The 25171-nt window shown below is 45.4% G+C and overlaps 1 protein-coding gene across 2 annotated transcripts in view; it reads left to right on the forward strand.

Moving 5' to 3' along the window:
- LOC124149384 (pro-neuregulin-2, membrane-bound isoform-like) overlaps positions 1-25171 on the forward strand; it is a 273209-nt gene that overhangs the window by 232956 nt on the left and 15082 nt on the right. For both annotated transcript variants that reach the window (XM_046520927.2, XM_046520928.2), the window contains exon 4: positions 1220-1313. In XM_046520927.2, coding sequence (XP_046376883.1) covers positions 1256-1313 — 58 coding nt within the window. In that variant the 5' untranslated portion in view covers positions 1220-1255. The remainder of the gene's footprint in view (positions 1-1219; positions 1314-25171) is intronic.

Raw genomic sequence — 25171 nt, forward strand, 5'->3', positions numbered from 1 at the left:
CCGATTGTGAGTCAATTCAAGATCCATTACTCTCAATCTGGGCAGCGCTTTCAGAATATATTTAAACTATGAGGTTATCTTGGGAACAGGCATTATTTGGGACTGTGTATTTCAAGTACATGAGCTGAATATCATATTGAAAGTTAAAAGATGTGATTGATCGGGCTTGGGAATACAGTCTTCTTTTTAGAAATTGGATTTTTGGCTTGAAATGGAGTGATTGCACCAGACTGAAGAGTGGCTGAAATTTGATTCCCATAGAAATGAATTTATTGACTTCCAATATAGTGATATTGTAGTTTGGGGTGTAAAGTGACATGGCTGGATTCCTGTTTTTGGTAGAGGTGACGTATAGGATGAACTGATGGTAGACTAGTGTTTAAACTTAAAGTGTCATGATTCTATTGCTATCTTTGTAAAATTTTCAGGGGGCAGGGGTGGCCCAGTCAACTAAGGTGCCGCGATTCGCTGTGCAGAGTTGCATCCCTTGGGCACGCCAGAAACCTATGATTGTGGGTTCGAATCCAGGTTCACCCCGATTATGTTTCTAGGTTTGTCAGCACCATTACCTATGCTCGCGGGTTTCACCGAAGTGGTAAACGTCTAAGACCTGCATCACTTCGGGCTTTCCTCCCACATTAAGCTGACACGCTGTGATATGACTGGAATACTGTTAAAAGCGGCGTTAAACCCAACTCACTCACTGTAAAAGTTTCAGAAATCACCTCACATTATATATTCCCACTGTATTTTAGAACATGGACTAATCACTCTTCAGTTTTAGTATGACTAGGAACAAATATGTCCCGTTTATTCCTTCCCTCTTTATTTCTCCCTGGCCCATCTTCCCCCATCATAAACCTCACACGTGGTGTCTATTGATACTCTTTTATGTTGTTTATTGGATTAAGATCTTCCATTTCTTTGAGACAATGGTAACCATGGGTTATCTGCCCTTTCATCATCCTCCCCCTCCGATATCGTCTCCTTCCAACTTCCCACTCCGCCTCCTCTCTCCCCCTCCTCTGACAAAACCTAAGCATATTGCCACCAGCTTGAGCTCCTACACTTAACTTTGACCTTTGGCTCAAGCTAACACCTGGGGCACTTTTTAAGCCAAACACAGTAATTGTCTACCAGACTGTTTTTAGCAAAAAATGAGCAATGAAAATAGCATGGCGAGAAAATGGAATTGTAAGTGTTGCGTGTATTGTTGCAGGTGTCTTGTGCTGTGCTGAGACAGGGGACTGACACTATGCTGCATCCCCTAATCCTGGCCGTCGCCTTGGGGCCAACGCTGCAAGGCATTGTGGGTAAGTAGCTGCTCATTCATCAATTGGACGGCAAACTCAATTGGACTGATTCTGCTGATCGGAGTTAGTCTGGCGTTAGTAGGAAGGTCTGATCAGCCACTCCAAACTCGATACATCGACAGTAGTTACTGTCTTGATTTCTGTTGGTTGAGTGCCGAACAATTTGGACAACTTCACTGTTTGTCAAAGTTTTTGGTTTCTTTCTATCGATCTTTTCACTTTAGTTTGTTGCATGAACTTTTACTTTTACTTTTAGATTGTATTGCATCCTGTGTTCCACACACTTTTAATCGTTGAAGCCTCGGTGGCTGAGTTGGTTAGATCGCTGACTTTATGTGCTAGCGATTAGGTGCCTCACTCTGGCAGTGTAAGTTCGAATCCCGGACAGGACTCAAGCCAAAAAAGTTCTAGAATCTGTGCTTTACTAAGAAAGTGTTGTCACAAATATAACATTTGTTAGACTTTAGGATGGTTTTGGTGTACAAGGTGACTATCTATCAAACTAATCAAACCTGTGTACTGTGTTCAAAATGACTAATCATTCTTCAGTTTTAGTAGGAGCAGGAAAAAATATGTTCTTTTATCAAATGCATGTCACACGTCCTTTATAAATAGTAGAGTAGCCCAGTGGTTAAAGCATTTGGTTGCCAACTGGTTTGCTTTCCAACATATTCCAACTTATGAATCCTTTCCTCTATGTCTGCCATAATATTGTTCAGAGATTGAAGCAGGTGTCATGAAGATTTATCCCCTTAGTTAGGTCAATAATAGTATGTCTAGAGGATAAACGCATGTTTCGAAAACAGATATGTTTCTAGGATATGTTTTTGTTAACCCTTTGTATTATGAAACCCTGCATTTGTCAAAGAAATTGCCATTTTATCTTGTCTGAGGATGTTTGTCATGAGAAATTAATGTTATCATTTTTCTAGATGGTTTGAAGCAGATATGAGCCTCTGTGATCTTATTTCAATTACAGCGATTGAGAGTCGTGTGTATTTATCGTGTTTGACATGAGGTAGCTGATTTCGCATCTGTTAGGGCCGAGATACCTTATCTGACATTTTCCTTCTACATTCACACAGAAAGAGTTAATGATGTTAAACTTTGATAAGAATCATTAAAAAGACAAAGGTTTTAAGAACGCTATCTTTTTCATTTCGATAACACAAGAAAGATTATTTTCCATGATGTAGTTTATGATACGAATGAGAAACCCCTCAAATATCATTTAATGACTTTTTGTGGGTAGATACAGTCCAATGCTGATATGAACAATGAAGCATATCAGAAAGTTCTGGAATAAATGTCACCTATCAATAATGATTTGTATTGGATTTTCCAATGTGAAATCAAATCTTGACAATTTTAGATACACATTTCAGGGAAGCTAGAAGGTCTAGCTGAATTAATAATGCTTTTTTGTTATACAACCATGATAATATCATGTCCCTTTGTTATAAGAAGATAATGCCAACCAAGTATGACATCAATGCTCTTGCAATAAATATTCATTAGCCTAGTGCATGCATTGTCAAGTTAGCTTTGATAAATCGATGTCGAACTTGATGAAAACAAATTGAATCAACTTGATTTTAATTCCTACCTCGAGTTATCTAATTCCCATGTCATACTCAGTGAATGTCAACAGTCATTTGGAGTTCGATTTTCAGGCAGGAATATGTGATCAGAAAATATGACCAGATTAATAGATTTTACAGTCTTGTTTGTTGAGATCCTTTAGATTCAACTTGTTAATAATTTACATATAATGGCAGGCTTGAATCATGATCCCTTCGGGAAAGGAGTGTTTATCTTTTCCCTTCTTGTAACTGATTTCAATCCCAGAGGCTTGATCGAAATATACATTGTATTTCTATTGTTGATTTCATTCATCGACAGTTTTGCCATTATTTTGTATATTGGATTATGTCTATTATCATGAGGAGTATGCTTCATTAAGTTTGTCGATTTGTGGTTTCTTGCTTGGCTGATCAACAAGTCTATTTGTAGTTGATGGCTATTGATTAGAGCATTTAGGAAGAAATTTGAAAACTTGCACCTTGGATGTGTAAAGCCATGTAAATAAACTACTTATTAGCAAATTTGTTTCAAACAGTTAAAAAGTGTGTTATGCCATTGTTTCTAGTAAAATGTTGAATCACATGGAAATTTGTTGTATAGATCATGAATTTGTTCAGGTAATGAGTATGATCAAATATTTGATGTACGCAGACATCATTGTGGTAGGTCTTTTTATAATAATAACAGCATAGACCTGTGGTGTCATTATGAATCTCAAATTAATAAACAATGCTCATCCTGTGTCCAGGTCTTGATTAACCTGTTATGTAATTGCAGTGTAGGTTAATATGGTGAAACTGGCAAACACATTGTCCCAACCCCGTGAGGGCCTCCTTCTCCAACCCGGCACATAGACTGGTTGACTCCTGACTTGCAGCTCTCCCTGTTCCCAGCTCTTGTGTGGGCAGGGTGCCAGGTTTACACAATCTGTATCAGCTTGACTGGTTGCTTACAGATGTTTGTCAACAAACATTCCTGTTGACATCAATTGTTTATTGCTTTGGGCTAACCTCTTTGCATTTCGCAGCTCTCTCTCTTCATTCACTTTTTCTGGAATGATTGTAACATAAGATGCAGTCATTTTTTTCCAGTTTATTTTAATCTCACTTCACTGGACCTGACCCTAGAAACTCCCATTGCCTACTTGACTGATGCCCTTCTCCACCCTGGGGCGTTGCAACCCCTAATTCATTTAATTACGCCACTAACCAATCTATCACTTGTGCTTCCACCCTACTCACCATGGCCATCGCTCACACCCCAACATTTATCTACTTCCTGCTAAGGGCAATATGTGACTCTTTTTTATTATAAAAAACAGCTTGATAAGCACACTGTAACTGCTTACTCCATTGTTCTTCTTGTGTTTTCCTCCCATTTCTGTTTATGCTATACTAAACAACAGGCTCAATGCTCTCTCCTTCCATCTACAACACCTGGCCCACCACTCCAGTTGTCGGTCAACCCTTGCACTCTCTCCCTCCATCCCAAACACCACCCTCACCCCTCCAGGAGTCAACCCCTACACTCTCTCCCTCCATCCCAAACACCACCCTCACCCCTCCAGGAGTCAACCCCTACACTCTCTCCCTCCATCCCAAACAGCACCCTCACCCTTCCAGTAGTCAACCCCTACACTCTCTCCCTTCACCCCAAACACCATCCTCACCCCTCCAGGAGTCAACCAATATGCTCTCTCCCTCCCCCCAGGGCGGTCGGGTAGCCTAGTGGTTAAAGCGTTCGCTCGTCATGCCGAAGACCCCGGTTCGATTCTCAACATTGGTACAATGTGTGAAGCCAATTCTGGTGTCCCCCACCATGATATTGCTGGAATATTGCTAAAAGCGGCGTAAAACCATACTCACTCACTCACTCTCCCTCCAACCCAAACACCACCCTCACCCCTCCAGGAGTCAACCCTACACTCTCTCCCTCCAACCCAAACACCACCCTCACCCCTCCAGGAGTCCACCACTACGCTCTCTCCCTCCACCCCAAACACCACCCTCACCCCTCCAGTAGTCAACCCCTACAGTCTCTCCCTCCACCCCAAACACCTGCCTCACCCCTCTCATAGTCAAACCCTACACTATCTTCCTCCACCCAAAACACCACCCTCACCCCTCCAGTAGTCAACCCTACACTCTCTCCCTCCATCCCAAACACCACCCCCACCCCTCCAGTAGTCAACCCCTACAGTCTCTCCCTCCACCCCAAACACCACCCTCACCCCTCCAGTAGTCAACCCCTACAGTCTATCCCTCCACCCCAAACACCACCCTCACCCCTCCAGTAGTCAACCCCTACAGTCTCTCCCTCCACCCCAAACACCACCCTCACCCCTCCAGTAGTCAACCCCTACACTCTCTCCCTCCATCCCAAACACCACCCTCACCCCTCCAGTAGTCAACCCCTACAGTCTCTCCCTCCATCCCAAACACCACCCTCACCCCTCCAGTAGTCAACCCCTACAGTCTCTCCCTCCATCCCAAACACCACCCTCACCCCTCCAGTAGTCAACCCCTGCACTCTCTCCCTCCACCCCAAACACCACCCCCACCCCTCCAGTAGTCAACCCCTACAGTCTCTCCCTCCACCCCAAACACCACCCTCACCCCTCCAGTAGTCAACCCCTGCACTCTCTCCCTCCACCCCAAACACCATCCTCACCCCTCCAGTAGTCAACCCCTACACTCTCTCCCTCCACCCCAAACACCACCCCCACCCCTCCAGTAGTCAACCCCTACAGTCTCTCCCTCCACCCCAAACACCATCCTCACCCCTCCAGTAGTCAACTCTACGCTCTCTCCCTCCACCCCAAACACCACCCTCACCCCTCCAGTAGTCAACCCCTACAGTCTCTCCCTCCATCCCAAACACCACCCTCACCCCTCCAGTAGTCAACCCCTACAGTCTCTCCCTCCACCCCAAACACCACCCTCACCCCTCCAGTAGTCAACCCCTACTGTCTCTCCCTCCACCCCAAACACCACCCTCACCCCTCCAGTAGTCAACCCCTACACTCTCTCCCTCCATCCCAAACACCACCCTCACCCCTCCAGTAGTCAACCCCTACAGTCTCTCCCTCCACCCCAAACACCACCCCCACCCCTCCAGTAGTCAACCCCTACAGTCTCTCCCTCCACCCCAAACACCACCCTCACCCCTCCAGTAGTCAACTCTACACTCTAACCCTCCGTCCCAAACACCACCCCTCCCCTCCAGTAGTCAACCCCTACAGTCTCTCCCTTCACCCCAAACACCACCCTCACCCCTCCAGTAGTCAACTCTACACTCTCTCCCTCCATCCCAAACACCACCCTCACCCCTCTAGTAGTCAACTCTACACTCTCTCCCTCCATCCCAAACACCACCCTCACCCCTCCAGTAGTCAACTCTACACTCTCTCCCTCCATCCCAAACACCTGCCTCACCCCTCCAGTAGTCAACCACTACACTCTCTCCCTCCACCCCAAACACCTGCCCCACCCCTCCAGTAGTCAACCCCTACGCTCTCTCCCTCCACACTACGCTCTCTCCCTCCACCCCAAACACCACCCTCACTCCTCTAGTAGTCAAACCCTACACTCTCTCCCTCCACCCAAAACACCACCCTCAACCCTCCAGAAGTCAACCCCTACGCTCTCTCCCTCCATCCCAAACACCTGCCCCACCCCTCCAGTAGTCAACTCTACACTCTCTCCCTCCACCCACAAACACCACCCTCACCCCTCAAGTAGTCAAACCCTACGCTCTCTGCCTCCACCCCAAATACCTGCCTCACCCCTCAAGTAGTCAACCCTACGCTTTCTCCCTCCACACTACGCTCTCTCCCTCAAAACGACACTCTCTCCCTCCACACTACACTCTCTCCCTACTACACTCTCTCCCTCCACACTACACTCTCTCCCTCCACACTATGCTCTCTCCCTCCACACTATGCTCTCTCCCTCCACACTATACTCTCTCCCTCCACACTACACTCTCTCCCTCCACACTACGCTCTCTCCCTCAAAACGACACTCTCTCCCTCCACACTACACTCTCTCCCTACTACACTCTCTCCCTCCACACTACACTCTCTCCCTCCACACTATGCTCTCTCCCTCCACACTATGCTCTCTCCCTCCACACTATGCTCTCTCCCTCCACACTATACTCTCTCCCTCCACACTATGCTCTCTCCCTCCACACTACACTCTCTCCCTTCACACTACACTCTCTGCACTGCACTCTCTCCCTCCACACTACGCTCTCTCCCTCCACACTATACTCTCTCCCTCCACACTATGCTCTCTCCCTCCACACTACACTCTCTGCACTACACTCTCTCCCTCCACACTACGCTCTCTCCCTCCACACTATACTCTCTCCCTTCACACTACACACTCTGCACTACACTCTCTCCCTCCACACTACGCTCTCTCCCTCCACACTATGCTCTCTCCCTCCATACTATGCTCTCTCCCTCCACACTATGCTCTCTCCCTCCACACTACGCTCTATCCCTCCACACTACACTCTCTCCCTTCACACTTCACTCTCTCCCTCCACACTACACTCTCTCCCTCCACACTACACTCTCTCCCTCCTCACAACACTCTCTCCCTCCATCCCAAACACCTGCCTCACCCCTCCAGTAGTCAACCCCTTCACTCTCTCCCTCCACACTACGCTCTCTCCCTCCACACTACACTCTATCCCTCCAAACTACACTCTCTCCCTTCACACTACACTATCTCCCTCCACACTATGCTCTCTCCCTCCACACTACACTCTCTCCCTCCATCCCAAACACCTGCCTCACCCCTCCAGTAGTCAACCCCTTCACTCTCCACCTCCACACTACGCTCTCTCCCTCCACACTACACTCTATCCCTCCACACTACACTCTCTCCCTCCACACTACGCTCTCTCCCTCCACACTACGCTCTCTCCCTTCACACTACGCTCTCTCCCTCCACACTACGCTCTCTCCCTCCACACTACGCTCTCTCCCTCCACACTACACTCTCTCCCTCCACACTACGCTCTCTCCCTCCACACTACGCTCTATCCCTCCACACTACGCTCTCTCCCTCCACACTACACTCTCTCCCTTCACACTACGCTCTCTCCCTCCACACTACGCTCTCTCCCTCCACACTATGCTCTATCCCTCCACACTACGCTCTCTCCCTCCACACTACACTCTCTCCCTCCACACTACGCTCTCTCCCTCCACACTACGCTCTATCCCTCCACACTACGCTCTCTCCCTCCGCACTACACTCTCTCCCTTCACACTACGCTCTCTCCCTCCACACTACACTCTCTCCCTCCACACTACGCTCTCTCCCTTCACACTACGCTCTCTCCCTCCACACTACACTCTCTCCCTCCACACTCCGCTCTCTCCCTCCACACTATGCTCTCTCCCTCCACACTACACTCTCTCCCTCCATCCCAAACACCTGCCTCACCCCTCCAGTAGTCAACCCCTTCACTCTCTCCCTCCACACTACGCTCTCTCCCTCCACACTACACTCTATCCCTCCACACTACACTCTCTCCCTCCACACTACGCTCTATCCCTCCACACTACACTCTATCCCTCCACACTACGCTCTCCCTCCACGCTACGCTCTCCCTCCACGCTACGCTCTCTCCCTCAATACTATGCTCTCTCCCTTCACACTACACTCTCTCCCTTCACACTACGCTCTCTCCCTTCACACTACGCTCTCTCCCTCCACACTACACTCTCTCCCTCCACACTACGCTCTCTCCCTTCACACTACGCTCTCTCCCTCCACACTACACTCTCTCCCTTCACACTACGCTCTATCCCTCCACACTACGCTCTCTCCCTCCACACTACGCTCTCTCCCTTCACACTACGCTCTCTCCCTTCACACTACGCTCTCTCCCTCCACACTACACTCTCTCCCTCCACACTACACTCTCTCCCTTCACACTACGCTCTCTCCCTCCACACTATGCTCTCTCCCTCCACACTACGCTCCCTCCCTCCACACGACACTCTCTCCCTTCACACTACGCTCTCTCCCTCCACACCCTCTCCCTCCACACTACACTCTCTGCACTACACTCTCTCCCTCCACACTACGCTCTCTCCCTCCACACTATGCTCTCTCCCTCCACACTACACTCTCTCCCTCCACACTACGCTCTCTCACTCCACACTACACTCTCTCCCTCCACACTACGCTCTCTCCCTCCACACTACACTCTCTCCCTTCACACTACACACTCTGCACTACACTCTCTCCCTCCACACTACGCTCTCTCCCTCCACACTACACTTTCTCCTTCAACACTACACTCTCTCCCTCCACACTACACTCTCTCCCTCCACACTACACTCTCTCCCTCCACACTACACTCTATCCCTCCACACTACACTCTCTCCCTCCACACTACGCTCTCTCCCTCCACACTACACTCTATCCCTCCACACTACACTCTCTCCCTCCACACTACGCTCTCTCCCTCCACACTACACTCTCTCCCTCCACACTATGCTCTCTCACTCCACACTACACTCTCACCCTCCACACTATGCTCTCTCACTCCACACTACACTCTCTCCCTCCACACTACACTCTCTCACTCCACACTACACTCTCTCCCTCCACACTACGCTCTCTCCTTCAACACTACTCTCTCCCTCCACACTACGCTCTCTCACTCCACACTACACTCTCTCCCTCCACACTACGCTCTCTCACTCCACACTACACTCTCTCCCTCCACACTACACTCTCTCCCTCCACACTACGCTCTCTCCCTCCACACTATGCTCTCTCCCTTCACACTACACTCTCTCCCTCCACACTATACTCTCTCACTCCACACTACACTCTCTCCCTCCACACTACACTCTCTCCCTCCACACTACGCTCTCTCCCTCCACACTACGCTCTCTCACTCCACACTACACTCTCTCCCTCCACACTACGCTCTCTCCCTCCACACTATGCTCTCTCCCTCCACACTATGCTCTCTCCCTCCACACTACGCTCTCTCCCTCCACACTATGCTCTCTCACTCCACACTACACTCTCTCCCTCCACTCTCTCCCTCCACACTACGCTCTCTCCCTCCACACTATGCTCTCTCACTCCACACTACAGTCTCTCCCTCCACACTACGCTCTCTCCTTTAACACTACTCTCTCCCTCCACACTACGCTCTCTCCCTCTACGCTCTCTCCCTCCACACTACGCTCTCTCCCTCCACACTACGCTCTCTCCTTCAACACTACTCTGTCCCTTCACACTACGCTCTCTCCCTCCACACTACGCTCTCTCCCTCTACGCTCTCTCCCTCCACACTACGCTCTCTCCCTCCACACTACGCTCTCTCCCTCCACACTACTCTCTCCTTCAACACTACACTCTCTCCCTCCACACTACACTCTCTCCCTCTACGCTCTCTCCCTCCACACTACACTCTCTCCCTCCACACTACACTCTCTCCCTCTACGCTCTCTCCCTCCACACTACGCTCTCTCCCTCCACACTACGCTCTCTCCATCTACGCTCTCTCCCTCCACACTACGCTCTCTCCCTCCACACTACTCTCTCCTTCAACACTACACTCTCTCCCTCCACACTACACTCTCTCCCTCTACACTCTCTCCCTCCACACTACACTCTCTCCCTCTACGCTCTCTCCCTCCACACTAGGCTCTCTCCCTCCACACTACGCTCTCTCCCTCCACACTACGCTCTCTCCCTCCACACTTCACTCTCTCCCTCCACACTACGCTCTCTCACTCCACACTACACTCTCTCCCTCCACACTACACTCTCTCCCTCCACACTATGCTCTCTCACTCCACACTACACTCTCTCCCTCCACACTACGCTCTCTCCTTCAACACTACTCTCCCTTCACACTACGCTCTCTCCCTCCACACTACGCTCTCTCCCTCTACGCTCTCTCCCTCCACACTACGCTCTCTCCCTCCACACTACGCTCTCTCCTTCAACACTACTCTCTCCCTGCACACTACGCTCTCTCCCTCCACACTACGCTCTCTCCCTCTACGCTCTCTCCCTCCACACTACGCTCTCTCCCTCCACACTACGCTCTCTCCCTCCACACTACTCTCTCCTTCAACACTACACTCTCTCCCTCCACACTACACTCTCTCCCTCTACGCTCTCTCCCTCCACACTACACTCTCTCCCTCCACACTACACTCTCTCCCTCTACGCTCTCTCCCTCCACACTACGCTCTCTCCCTCCACACTACGCTCTCTCCCTCTACGCTCTCTCCCTCCACACTATGCTCTCTCCCTCCACACTACGCTCTCTCCCTCCACACTACTCTCTCCTTCAACACTACACTCTCTCCCTCCACACTACACTCTCTCCCTCTACGCTCTCTCCCTCCACACTACACTCTCTCCCTCCACACTACACTCTCTCCCTCTACGCTCTCTCCCTCCACACTACGCTCTCTCCCTCCACACTACGCTCTCTCACTCCACACTACACTCTCTCCCTCCACACTACACTCTCTCCCTCCACACTATGCTCTCTCCCTCCACACTACGCTCTCTCCCTCCACACTATGCTCTCTCACTCCACACTACACTCTCTCCCTCCACTCTCTCCCTCCACACTACGCTCTCTCCCTCCACACTATGCTCTCTCACTCCACACTACACTCTCTCCCTCCACACTACGCTCTCTCCTTTAACACTACTCTCTCCCTCCACACTACGCTCTCTCCCTCTACGCTCTCTCCCTCCACACTACGCTCTCTCCCTCCACACTACGCTCTCTCCTTCAACACTACTCTCTCCCTTCACACTACGCTCTCTCCCTCCACACTACGCTCTCTCCCTCTACGCTCTCTCCCTCCACACTACGCTCTCTCCCTCCACACTACGCTCTCTCTCTCCACACTACTCTCTCCTTCAACACTACACTCTCTCCCTCCACACTACACTCTCTCCCTCTACGCTCTCTCCCTCCACACTACACTCTCTCCCTCCACACTACACTCTCTCTCTCTACGCTCTCTCCCTCCACACTACGCTCTCTCCCTCCACACTACGCTCTCTCCCTCTACGCTCTCTCCCTCCACACTACGCTCTCTCCCTCCACACTACTCTCTCCTTCAACACTACACTCTCTCCCTCCACACTACACTCTCTCCCTCTACACTCTCTCCCTCCACACTACACTCTCTCCCTCTACGCTCTCTCCCTCCACACTACGCTCTCTCCCTCCACACTACGCTCTCTCCCTCCACACTTCACTCTCTCCCTCCACACTACGCTCTCTCACTCCACACTACACTCTCTCCCTCCACACTACACTCTCTCCCTCCACACTATGCTCTCTCACTCCACACTACACTCTCTCCCTCCACACTACGCTCTCTCCTTCAACACTACTCTCCCTTCACACTACGCTCTCTCCCTCCACACTACGCTCTCTCCCTCTACGCTCTCTCCCTCCACACTACGCTCTCTCCCTCCACACTACGCTCTCTCCCTCCACACTACTCTCTCCTTCAACACTACACTCTCTCCCTCCACACTACACTCTCTCCCTCTATGCTCTCTCCCTCCACACTACACTCTCTCCCTCCACACTACACTCTCTCCCTCTACGCTCTCTCCCTCCACACTACGCTCTCTCCCTCCACACTACGCTCTCTCCCTCTACGCTCTCTCCCTCCACACTATGCTCTCTCCCTCCACACTACGCTCTCTCCCTCCACACTACTCTCTCCTTCAACACTACACTCTCTCCCTCCACACTACACTCTCTCCCTCTACGCTCTCTCCCTCCACACTACACTCTCTCCCTCCACACTACACTCTCTCCCTCTACGCTCTCTCCCTCCACACTACGCTCTCTCCCTCCACACTACGCTCTCTCCCTCCACACTACTCTCTCCTTCAACACTACACTCTCTCCCTCCACACTACGCTCTCTCCCTCCACACTACTCTCTCCTTCAACACTACACTCTCTCCCTCCACACTACACTCTCTCCCCCTCCACACTACACTCTCTTCCTCCACACTTCACGGGTCATCTCCCAAACCCCTCCAAAGCACTTATCACATCTTCCACACCAACACCAGTCCTACTGCCCTAAGTTAGTCAAGCAAACATGACCATCTTGTCAGCCCTACAAACATCAACGCACCACTTCAGACAGCAGAACTCCCCAGCCTATTGTGATATAATTGTGCAACGTTTTTTACTGGTAGAGATGACAGTGGAAGTCATTACAGTATTTGATGTCTTCCGATGTAGCCAACGATAGACAGCGCAGATAATTCTCCCTGGTCTTCTTCGAATATCAGATCATGTGGTTAATTAGCTCAAGCCAGACCAGACTTCACTAATGATTCTACTGTACAAGTGGTGTCTTGTTTTTTTTAAAGGAAAGAAATACCTGATACATCTATCAGTCAATAGGTCATATGGAAGATGAAGAGGACAAAGATGATCTTGTTTCAGTTATGATTACAACTTTCTTTCTTGTTTTGTGAGTATAGACAGTAAGTTCTGATTAAGAACATCTATTGTTGGGTTTATTGAAGAATCAGTCGTTGGGATCTTTCTTCATAATGCTGGAAGTTAATTGAGTTGAATCGTTTCACTTTGTAACCGTATCAGCATATGTAAGGGAGGCATTGCTCTTGTTTGTGTTACACACCCAAAAAAACCAACTTGATTAAAGTCTTTTGAAAAGTGATTTTATTTAGTGATTTGCAAAACATCCACATGAGAGAGTTCTGTTGCTGTAGGCTTCCAGAGACGTATGTAGATAATGTGTTCTTGTACAACATCTGAACATTTGAATATTGGATATAAACGTAATTGGTTTTGTTGTATTTTTTAGATGTGTCTGTTTAGTCTGAGGCCATATTCAAGATATGATGGAAAAATAACTGTGTAGAACATGTGGAACCTCAACATAACATATTGTGACGTTAGCAGGGGCATTGAGAGTATAGTAATTATAGGAGATTAGTTGTAGTGTTAGTAGTTGCAGGGATAGTGATGGTAGGAGAGTAACTGTAGTGTTAGTAGTTGCAGGGATAGTGATGGTAGGAGAGTAGCTGTAGTGTAAGTAGTAGCAGTGGTAGTGATGGTACGAGAGTAACTGTAGTGTTAGTAGTTGCAGGAATAGTGATGGTAGGAGAGTAGCTGTAGTGTTAGTAGTTGCAGTGGTAGTGATGGTAGGAGAGTAACTGTAGTGTTAGTAGTTGCAGGGATAGTGATGGTAGGAGAGTAGCTGTAGTGTCAGTAGTTGCAGGGATAGTGATGGTACGAGAGTAGCTGTAGTGTTAGTGGTAGTGATGGTAGGAGAGTAACTGTAGTGTTAGTAGTTGCTGTGGTAGTGATGTTAGGAGAGTAGCTGTTTTGTTAGTAGTTGCTGTGGTAGTGATGGTAGGAGAGTAGCTGTTTTGTTAGTAGTTGCAGTGGTAGTGATGGTAGGAGAGTAGCTGTTGTGTTAGTAGTTGCCGTGGTAGTGATGGTAGGAGAGTAGTTGTTTTGTTAGCAGTTGCTGTAGTAGTGATGGTAGGAGAGTAGCTGTAGTGTTAGTAGTTGCAGTGGTAGTGATGGTAGGAGAGTAGCTGTTTTGTTAGTAGTAGCAGTGATGGTAGGAGAGTAGCTGTTGTGCTAGTAGTTGCAAGGGTAGTGATTGTAGGAGAGTAGCTGTTTTGTTAGTAGTAGCAGTAATGTTAGGAGAGTAGCTGTAGTGTTAGTAGTTGCAGTGGTAGTCATTGTAGGAGAGTAGCTGTTTTGTTAGTAGTTGCAGTGGTAGTGATGGTAGGAGAGTAGCTGTAGTGTTAGTAGTTGCAGTGGTAGTGATGATAGGAGAGTAGCTGTTGTGTTAGTAGTTGCTGTGGTAGTGATGTTAGGAGAGTAGCTGTTTTGTTAGTAGTTGCTGTGGTAGTGATGGTAGGAGAGTAGCTGTTGTGTTAGTAGTTGCCGTGGTAGTGATGGTAGGAGAGTAGTTGTTTTGTTAGCAGTTGCTGTAGTAGTGATGGTAGGAGAGTAGCTGTAGTGTTAGTAGTTGCAGTGGTAGTGATGGTAGGAGAGTAGCTGTTTTGTTAGTAGTAGCAGTGATGGTAGGAGAGTAGCTGCTGTGCTAGTAGTTGCAAGGGTAGTGATGGTAGGAGAGTAGCTGTTTTGTTAGTAGTAGCAGTAATGTTAGGAGAGTAGCTGTAGTGTTAGTAGTTGCAGTGGTAGTCATTGTAGGAGAGTAGCTGTTTTGTTAGTAGTTGCAGTGGTAGTGATGGTAGGAGAGTAGCTGTAGTGTTAGTAGTTGCAGTGGTAGTGATGATAGGAGAGTAGCTGTTGTGTTAGTAGTAGCAGTGGTAGTGATGGTAGGAGAGTAGCTGTTTTGTTAGTAGTTGCAGTGGTAGTGATGGTAGGAGAATAGCTGTAGTGTTAGTAGATGCAGTGGTAGTGATGGTAGGAGAGAAGCTGATTTGTTAGTAGTTGCAGTGGTAGTGATAGTAGGAGAGTAGCTGTTGTGTTAGTAGTAGCAGTGAAGTGATGGTAGGAGAGTAGCTATTTTGTTAGTAGTTGCAGTGGTAGTGATGGTAGGAGAGTAGCTGTTTTGTTAGTAGTTGCAGGGGTAGTGATGGCAGGAGAGTAGCTGTTTTGTTAGTAGTTGCAGTGGTAGTGATGGTAGGAGAGTAGCTGTAGTGTTAGTAGTAGCAGTGCTAGTGATGGTAGGAGAGTAGCTGTTTTGTTAGTAGTAGCAGTGCTAGTCATGGTAGGAGAGTAGCTGTAGTGTTAGTAGTAGCAGTGCTAGTGATTGTAGGAGAATAGCTGTAGTGTTAGTAGTAGCAGTGCTAGTGATGGTAGGAGAGTAGCTGTAGTGTTAGTAGTAGCAGTGGTAGTGATGGTAGGAGAATAGCTGTAGTGTTAGTAGTTGCAGGGGTAGTCATGGTAGGAGAGTTGCTGTAGTGTTAGTAGTTGCAGTGGTATTGTTTGTTTGTTGCACACAGCAATATTCCGGCCATATGACGGTGATTTGTAAATAATCGCGTCTGGACCAGACAATCCAGTTATTGACATCAGGAACATATCAGGTTATTGAGATGTTATTAAGGAGACCAGTGTTTGTAGAAACAATGTAAGTTTGACAGGAGATTAGGACAGTAGCACTTGTAGTAGGATCAGCAATAGTCAATGGTTGAAGCAGAATAACAACAAAGATGCTATCAATGCCATAGAAGATATTGTAGCTATTATTTCAAGAAACCGCCCGTGTTCAATATAGGAGTTGAAAGTTGAGCCATACCCTGAGTGAAGTGTACACAGTTGCATTCTGTCCATGTGGTGTGATTGCAATGAAGGCTTTTGGCACATCTGTTATCTGTTTGTGGATTACCCACAACAAGTATGTTAAGCACAATACACAAAATACTGTTTCTGAAACTTAAGGTCAACTAGTAGACTCTCATGAGTGTGAATATTCCACTTTATTACCAGCAGTGCAGGGGGCCACGGGTGGCCCAGTCGTCTAAAGCGCTGCGATTCGCTGTGGGTTCGAATCCTGGTTCGCCCGGATTATGTTTCTAGGTTTGTCAGCACCATACCCGTGCTTGTTGGTTTCACCGAAGTAGAAAACGTCTGAGACCTGCATCACTTTCCTCCCACATTAAGCTGACATGCTGTGATATAACTGGAAAACTGTTAAAAGCGGCATTAAACCCAACAACCAATGTATTGTAGTTCATGCTTATTGATTGAGTAATTAGAGTTAAAAATTGACTTCAATATTTCTTTCCATTTGTGGAGGTATAATCGAAAGAAATGATGTGCTCACTTTGCATAAATCCGCCACTCAGCTTTAACAATACATCATCAGTCCCATCATTCAGTGCAATAAGGGGTGGTCGGGTAGCCTGGTGGTTAAAGCGTTCGCTCGTCATGCCAAAGACCTGAGTTCTATTCCCAACATGGGTACAATATGTGAAGCCCATTCAGGAAACAGTAGTACACTAGTGGATATTGTCTTTGTTTTAGGTTTATGGAAACATGAAAACCATTATAATAGCTTTGTTATATAAATATATGCTATGGAATATATCACTAGCATTTAATTATTATAGAATATCAGGTTTATTTCTTGAGGAAAGATGCTGAAGACGAGACGAGAATGACAAACTATCCCCACTAGTTGATATGAAGCTTATCCATCTTTCATCATATGACCTTTGGAATCAACTTTGTTACAGTATATGAACATTCTTTGAAAAGAAATATCTTGAGAAGCAATCATTATCAATGACAACTTATTCAGTCTTCCTTTTAAAAAAAATATTAACTTTAAAGACAATTATTTGTTAATTTGGCTTTGACAAAACCTTAAATTTAAGTTTCAAAGGATATATTATTTGCACAGCGCCATCTGAGGTGTAGGCTAGGTGCGTCTATTACAAGATGTGAAATGTAGTCATTTAGTAACACAATCGACCTGACCACCACATGTTCGACACGGATGACTGCCCTAGACTACTGCTAGAGGTGTTAGATACTGTGAAATAAATGAGGTGCATCTTGAAGCTGGATGGGCTGTTACTGTTTAAATATTTGATGAAGCGTCCAACCTCACTGACAGACATATGTTAGGTACAATAGCTATTAAAGTTGGATGTGGGATTGCAGGCTGAAATCAACAACATGTGGCGTATGTACTGGAAGGAATTGCATATAGAACACGTTGATTTCACATGTCATCAAATAGTTGGGTTTTTTCCAGATATATGAATATTTGATAGGGTTATAGATGAGGATCTAATATAGTTCCTCGTACTAACTTGTGCAGCAATTCATTTAACACTTTTCCTTCCTGAACTGAACCTTTTCATGATCAGTTTGGTCATCATTTGGGGATATTTGTTGTTGGGTTTTTTTTTTTTTGGGGGGGGGGGTCATCTTTTGGTTATCATCTCTGGATATCATCTTTGTGTTATCATTTTTTGTGTTATTTCTTTGGGTCATCTTTTGGGGTTATCATCTCTGGTTATCTTTGGGTTGTAATCCATGGGTTATCATTTTTGGGTTACCTCTATATTATCAGGTGCAGTGGGGTAGCGAAGTGGTTAAGGCATTGACTCATCACGCCAAAGACCCGATTCCATTGCCTACAAAGTACAATGTGCGAAGCCCATTTCTCATGTCCCCCATCATGATATTGCTTAAAGTGGAGTAAAACCATACTCACTTTCTCACTCACTATATTATCATCTTTGGGTTTTCTCTCTAGGTTTTCTTCTGTAGGTTATCTTCTTTGTGTTATGATATCTGGGTTATCGTTTTGGGGATATCATCTTTGAGTTTTCTTCTTCAGGTTATATTTGGGTTACATCTTTGGGTTTTCCTCATTGGGTTACATCTTTGGGTTGTCTTCATTGGGTTATCCTCATTGGGTTATCATCTCTGGGTTTTCTTCATTGGGTTATCATCTCTGGGTTATCCTCATTGGGTAATCCTCATTGGGTTATCATCGCTGGGTTATCCTCGTTGGGTTTTCCTCATTGGGTTATCATCTCTGGGTTGTCCTCATTGGGTTTTCCTCATTGGGTTATCATCTCTGGGTTATCCTCATTGGTTTATCCTCATTGGGTTATCATCTCTGGGGTTTCCTCATTGGGTTATCATCTCTGGGTTGTCCTCATTGGGTTATCCTCATTGAGTTATCATCTCTGGGTTGTCCCCATTGGGTTATCATCTTTGGGTTATCCTCATTGGGTTGTCCTCATTGGGTTATCATCTCTGGGTTGTCCTCATTGGGTAATCCTCATTGGGTTATCATCGCTGGGTTATCCTCGTTGGGTTTTCCTCATTGGGTTATCATCTCTGGGTTGTCCTCATTGGGTTTTCCTCATTGGGTTATCATCTCTGGGTTATCCTCATTGGTTTATCCTCATTGGGTTATCATCTCTGGGGTTTCCTCATTGGGTTATCATCTCTGGGTTGTCCTCATTGGGTTATCCTCATTGAGTTATCATCTCTGGGTTGTCCCCATTGGGTTATCATCTTTGGGTTATCCTCATTGGGTTGTCCTCATTGGGTTATCATCTCTGGGTTGTCCTCATTGGGTTGTCCTCATTGGGTTATCATCTATGGGTTATCCTCATTGGGTTATCATATCTGGGTTGTCCTCATTGGGTTATCATCTCTGGGGTTTCCTCATTGGGTTATCATCTCTGGGTTGTCCTCATTGGGTTATCATCTCTGGGTTGTCCTCATTGGGTTATCATCTTTGGGTTTTCCTCATTGGGTTATCATCTCTAGGTTTTCCTCATTGGGTTATCATCTCTGGGTTATCCTCATTGGGTAATCATCTCTGGGTTGTCCTCATTGGGTTATCATCTCTGGGTTATCCTCATTGGGTTATCCTCATTGGGGTTTCCTCATTGGGTTATCATCTCTGGGTTGTCCTCATTGGGTTATCATCTATGGGTTATCCTCATTGGGTTATCATATCTGGGTTGTCCTCATTGGGTTATCATCTCTGGGGTTTCCTCATTGGGTTATCATCTCTGGGTTGTCCTCATTGGGTTATCATCTCTGGGTTGTCCTCATTGGGTTATCATCTTTGGGTTATCCTCATTGGGTTATCATCTCTAGGTTTTCCTCATTGGGTTATCATCTCTGGGTTATCCTCATTGGGTAATCATCTCTGGGTTGTCCTCATTGGGTTATCATCTCTGGGTTATCCTCATTGGGTTATCATCTCTGGGGTTTCCTCATTGGGTTATCATCTCTGGGTTGTCCTCATTAGGTTATCCTCATTGAGTTATCACCTCTGGGTTGTCCTCATTGGGTTATCATCTTTGGGTTATCCTCATTGGGTTGTCCTCATTGGGTTATCATCTTTGGGTTATCCTCATTGGGTTATCCTCATTGGGTTATCATCTCTGGGTTGTCCTCATTGGGTTATCATCTATGGGTTATCCTCATTGGGTTATCATATCTGGGTTGTCCTCATTGGGTTATCATCTCTGGGGTTTCCTCATTGGGTTATCATCTCTGGGTTGTCCTCATTGGGTTATCCTCATTGAGTTATCATCTCTGGGTTGTCCTCATTGGGTTATCATCTCTGGGTTATCCTCATTGGGTTATCATCTCTGGGTTTTCCTCATTGGGTGACATCTTTGGGTTATCCTCATTGGGTTATCATCTATGGGTTATCCTCATTGGGTTATCATATCTGGGTTGTCCTCATTGGGTTATCTCTGGGGTTTCCTCATTGGGTTATCATCTCTGGGTTGTCCTCATTGGGTTATCTCTGGGTTGTCCTCATTGGGTTATCATCTTTGGGTTATCCTCATTGGGTTATCATCTCTGGGTTGTCCTCATTGGGTTATCCTCATTGGGTTATCATCTCTGGGTTTTCCTCATTGGGTTATCCTCATTGAGTTATCATCTCTGGGTTTTCCTCATTGGGTTATCATCTCTGGGTTTTCCTCATTGGGTTATCCTCATTGGGTTATCATCTCTGGGTTTTCCTCATTGGGTTATCCTCATTGGGTTATCATCTCTGGGTTTTCCTCGTTGGGTTATCATCTCAGGGTTTTCCTCATTGGGTTACATCGTTGGGTTATCCTCATTGGGTTATCCTCATTGTGTTATCTTCTTTGGGTTATCATTTTGTGAGCTATTTTCTTTCCTGTAAACTTTTGTCATGAAACTTCATACACTCTTCATCTTCACACAAGGTCATGTTTGTCACATGGAAATTGTCACATGCTTCAAGACTTTTGGTTAAGTCATATTAAACATTTCAGTTGTACAAGATTACTTCATGGACCAAGTAAGTACTTGACAAATGTAATAATGATTGATTGTTCACTGGTTGATTGGTGGATATTGTGAGGCATGACTGAAAGAAAAAATGCAGAACAATTGAAATGCCATAAGATAATATTCCTGTTTGTGATAATCCAGGTGTTCTACATAATTATGTTTTGTGGTTCTCATCTGTCAACTTTACAAGTATTCTTGTCTTTTCCCTCTTACACATGTATTATTAAGCCCAGGCTTAAAAAACTGACAAGAATATAGTTTGTGCAACAAAAAGTAGACTTGCCACCTGACTGATGCAGCTGACTTTCATGATAGACTGACTGGCCTGTTTCATGGATAGGTGAGGCTTGTGAAATATTAATAGCCTGTGTTATCTAAACTGAAGGGAAATGGAAAACAGGATGATGATGATGATGATGATGATGATGATGATCAAAATGTGATTATGATGGATGTTGTGATGCTGATTGTCATGCTGATTGAGGTTGTGATGGTGGTGGTATAAATGAGGTCATGTGAAATGGGGTTTAACACAGCATCCAAGACTATTGCACTGCATGCACTGCCCTTAGTGCCAGGGGCCAGGCAGGGTAACAACAAGTGCCATCTTTTAACATCTTTTGGTATGATGCGGCCCGGGACCTTCTACTCTCCAGGCGGACACTCTTCCACTAGACCATGGAGGCGGTCTGGTGGCATAAGTGTCTATGTGTAAGAAATCCATTCTTCAGTTAAATACTCACAATTTGTGTCTCTAAAATAAATTGGACTGAAAAAATGTCACGAAACAGATTACATAGCTCTGGAATAGGCTCTGTTTGATTGGCAATTTAGATTTTTACTTTACATGTTCTTTAGGTCCTTTGTATAAGGTGGTATTTTTGAGCAAACACTCGATTGGAAAGTAAAAAAATTGGTTTGGTAGATACCTAGAGTAATTAGGGTCTCAACTTTAGTCGCATGCGATGCTTGCCGTTTTCTTGTACCAGTAGTCATTCAATGGTAATGGTTTCCAGCCTAGTAGCAAGAGATAATGGTTCTCCAAAGTACAAGACATGTTGCTAACACAAGGACTAGTCGACTCATTTTAAACTATGGCATGGTGTCTCATTGAGCTAGCACTATAAATCGACATCAGTCCAGACAAGCAGCCACACAGCCCGTGTTCAATTCCCCAGATGGGTACAATGTGTGAAGCCCATTTCTGGTGTCCCCCACTGTCATATTGCTGAAATATTGCTAAAACCATACTCACTCACTCACTCCCTGCTTGGGAACTAGTTTCATTTGTTGCAGTCTGTGTTTGTTATAGCAAGTGTGGATTAATGTGGATTAATGTTGACTGTGAAAGTAAACAGTATGTTAAATAATAGCAACAAAGCCCTTTCCATAATCGTAAGTAATCGCTGCTAAAAGCAGAGCTCATTGTACGATTCCAACTGTATCATATGCATGTGTTATGAATCACTATACATAGTGATGATACCAGGTGTTCGCGAAAAGGTGAGCGTATCCTGCCCCTTTGTTACACCCATCACAAACACATACAAAGGCAAGTCAATTGCTCACCTAAAAAAACAGAGAACATATGGTTAAAGTCAAAATAGGGAATTGCATCAGACATCCGTTTTGTCAAAGTAATGTTTCCACTTCATACTTGAATCGCAGTCAGTTCCCATTATTTCAACCTGGTTATTTCGGGATAATGAGTGTCTCAAAGTAATCCTTCTGTATCATGCAGACTGAAATAACACTGGAAATAAGGTTCAAGTGAAAAAAATGGAATTGCATTAGACATACTTTTTCCGCTGATTTGGCAACATGGTCTGTTGAGAAAGACAAGATATTGTGATAGGTACTTTTAATTTGTACCAAGACTTTTCCGTGAATTAATATTGATGATTGGGACTTCTGGCCATAATGGTAGCATTAGAGAGAGGTAATCAATACAGTAAGAAGCTAGGTAGTAGTGGAGAAAGCATTAGGTGTGAACAAATAATGATTTATGTATGTTACAATCAATTCTACAATTCAGGTCATGGGAAGTAAACTACACTTGTTTGTTCATTGAATTAATTATGACCTTTTTGTCTGGAAAGTAGCGGAATAAACACTTAAGTTTGTTTCTTTCGGTCAATATGAAAATGAAGACATGTTAGATTATGTAACAAGGGTTGATTGAATAATTGAGCCAGCCACACAAAGACATGCCTGCATAACTGCTCACACAAGTTGAGTTTGAAAAGACACCAACCCAGCCAGGGAAAACAGTCCGACATCTTTTAGCTAGCCATGTCACAGAAAATTAGTTCACCTGTGGAACAGTTTCTCTGGAACCTGACTCTTTCATCTCCCCAAGGCAAGGGAGTTAACTGACTATAAAAGTTCAGTTTCCACACTTGCCGAACTAGGATGGTATTATGGAGTTATATTTTGGCTGGACTAACGGGTCTATGTATAGTCCAATCAAAATCGCGTAACAAACTAGACATTTTGGTCGTAAACAACATGAATTCCTACGTGCAAATTTCAGTTGACTGCAGGATTTGCAAAGCATGTGTGCCGTTAACTGGGCATCAACAGATATTTTGGAGATATTTTTATGTTTTTTAATCAAAGTGCTCAAGTGGTATGATGCACTTTGCGAAGTAAGACTCGATATTGATTTTGATTACCATTCAGATCATCTTGAATGCAAGTGACATGAGAGATGGAATCTAATTGGTCAGTAGGAGGGACATAGAAGAGACATCACTTGTAATAGCCACTGATGGTGCTACGATCAAGCCCAGAAAGTCCAGCCTAGTTCGGAAACTGGACTTTTATAGTCAGTTAACGCCCTTGCCTCGGGAAGATGGACTTCCAGGATATGTTACTTGTACATCCTAAACAAGATCCAGCACATTATGCTTAATATCCAACACTCATGCTTTGTGAATGTTTTAATCCACAGTCGCAATATTTCGGCTATGTAAGGGCTGTCTGTACGTAATCAGGTCTTGGCAAGAATCTTGGGCAGAACAGAGCCTTGTTCCACAACACAGCTTATCCTTGTGCTAAGATAACAGTAACACCAAACATTAGGACAGATTTATAAGTTGACAGGTATGGTGGCCGATGCAATTCCCTATTTTGACCTGTACCATGTGTTCCAAGTTGGACAAATGACTTGCCTTTGCATGTGTTTGTGATGGTGCCACTGATAGGGCAGGATATGCTCACCATTTTGCAAACATTTTGTATCATCATTACTTGATAGTGATTCATAAACACATGCTCATGATATTGTCGGAGTAATACACTCAGCTCTGCTTTTTAGCAGATGTTTCTTAAGAATAGATAATGGGTTTTGTCGCTTTTATTTAGGATAGTTGTACTGTAAAGATCGCTTTATGGAACAGGATCCAGGTGACTAGCTGTAAGAGTTGACTGACAAGAGGACAAGTTTGTTACAATTTGTGACATGGCTAATAGTGTAGTTGTATTTTGACATCTATGTGTGCTCATACTATCAACCACTGGTTTGCAACTACCCGACCCTGTCATATCACATAATTATTGCTCAAACTGTCATGGGATATCATTCACTCACTCACCCTATACAACTCTTTAGTATTTTTCTTCCCATTTCTGCTATTCAAACTCCTCACAGCGATAGCTCATTCGCAGAGCTCTCCATACTATCGCTGCCACTAGTAAAAACTCACCACTGTCATATGTGGTCACAGCAGGGGTCCAGAAACGGTCATATGCGCCGGACATGTCCGATTGGGAATCTCAAATGTCCGGCTTAAAATATTTTTAATTTTTCTGTCCGGACATTTTCAAAAACAAACAAAGCTACCTTCGGGGTCAAAATAATTGATGAGCGTTATCGTATCCCTTCAGCGAATTCAGGTGAATAAACAGGTAAAACAAACTTGGTCAATAAAAGTATGAAATTTGATATAAAACATCACTAGACATGATGATTTACCATTTAAAATGTATTTCCTGCTCTCCAAGGCATTGTTTTATATGCAGAGATTAAGATTACCGTGTGTATTTTCTCGTAAACTAAGCCGGAAATAGCAATCAGCTGTGCACACGTCTCTCCCAATCTACCAGTGATTCAGTTAAAACGTACCCAATGATACAACTTCAAAGAATTTTGATGCAATGGTCAGAAGAATTTGTATCTAAAATTATTATTTTATCAGGAATAATATATTCCAATATCGTGTTATTTTAGTTGCAGCTTCCACCATATATACTTCAAATTATAAGAACCACAAGCGTAGCACTTTGGTACAGATGGTATGCAGGATAATTTTTTACGTATGGAACGATTTTGACCAGTCACAGTAGGGACGTCCAGCGCTACATGTATTTCAATTGTAAAAACATTATGTCGACATTTATTCATCAAACTGCTTCAAATATGAATTTTAGCGAGTCATGGTACGGCATTTATGA

The sequence above is a fragment of the Haliotis rufescens genome, unplaced genomic scaffold (genome assembly GCF_023055435.1).
Source record: "Haliotis rufescens isolate VD_foot unplaced genomic scaffold, xgHalRufe1.0.p SCAF_11, whole genome shotgun sequence".
Taxonomy (NCBI): domain Eukaryota; kingdom Metazoa; phylum Mollusca; class Gastropoda; order Lepetellida; family Haliotidae; genus Haliotis; species Haliotis rufescens.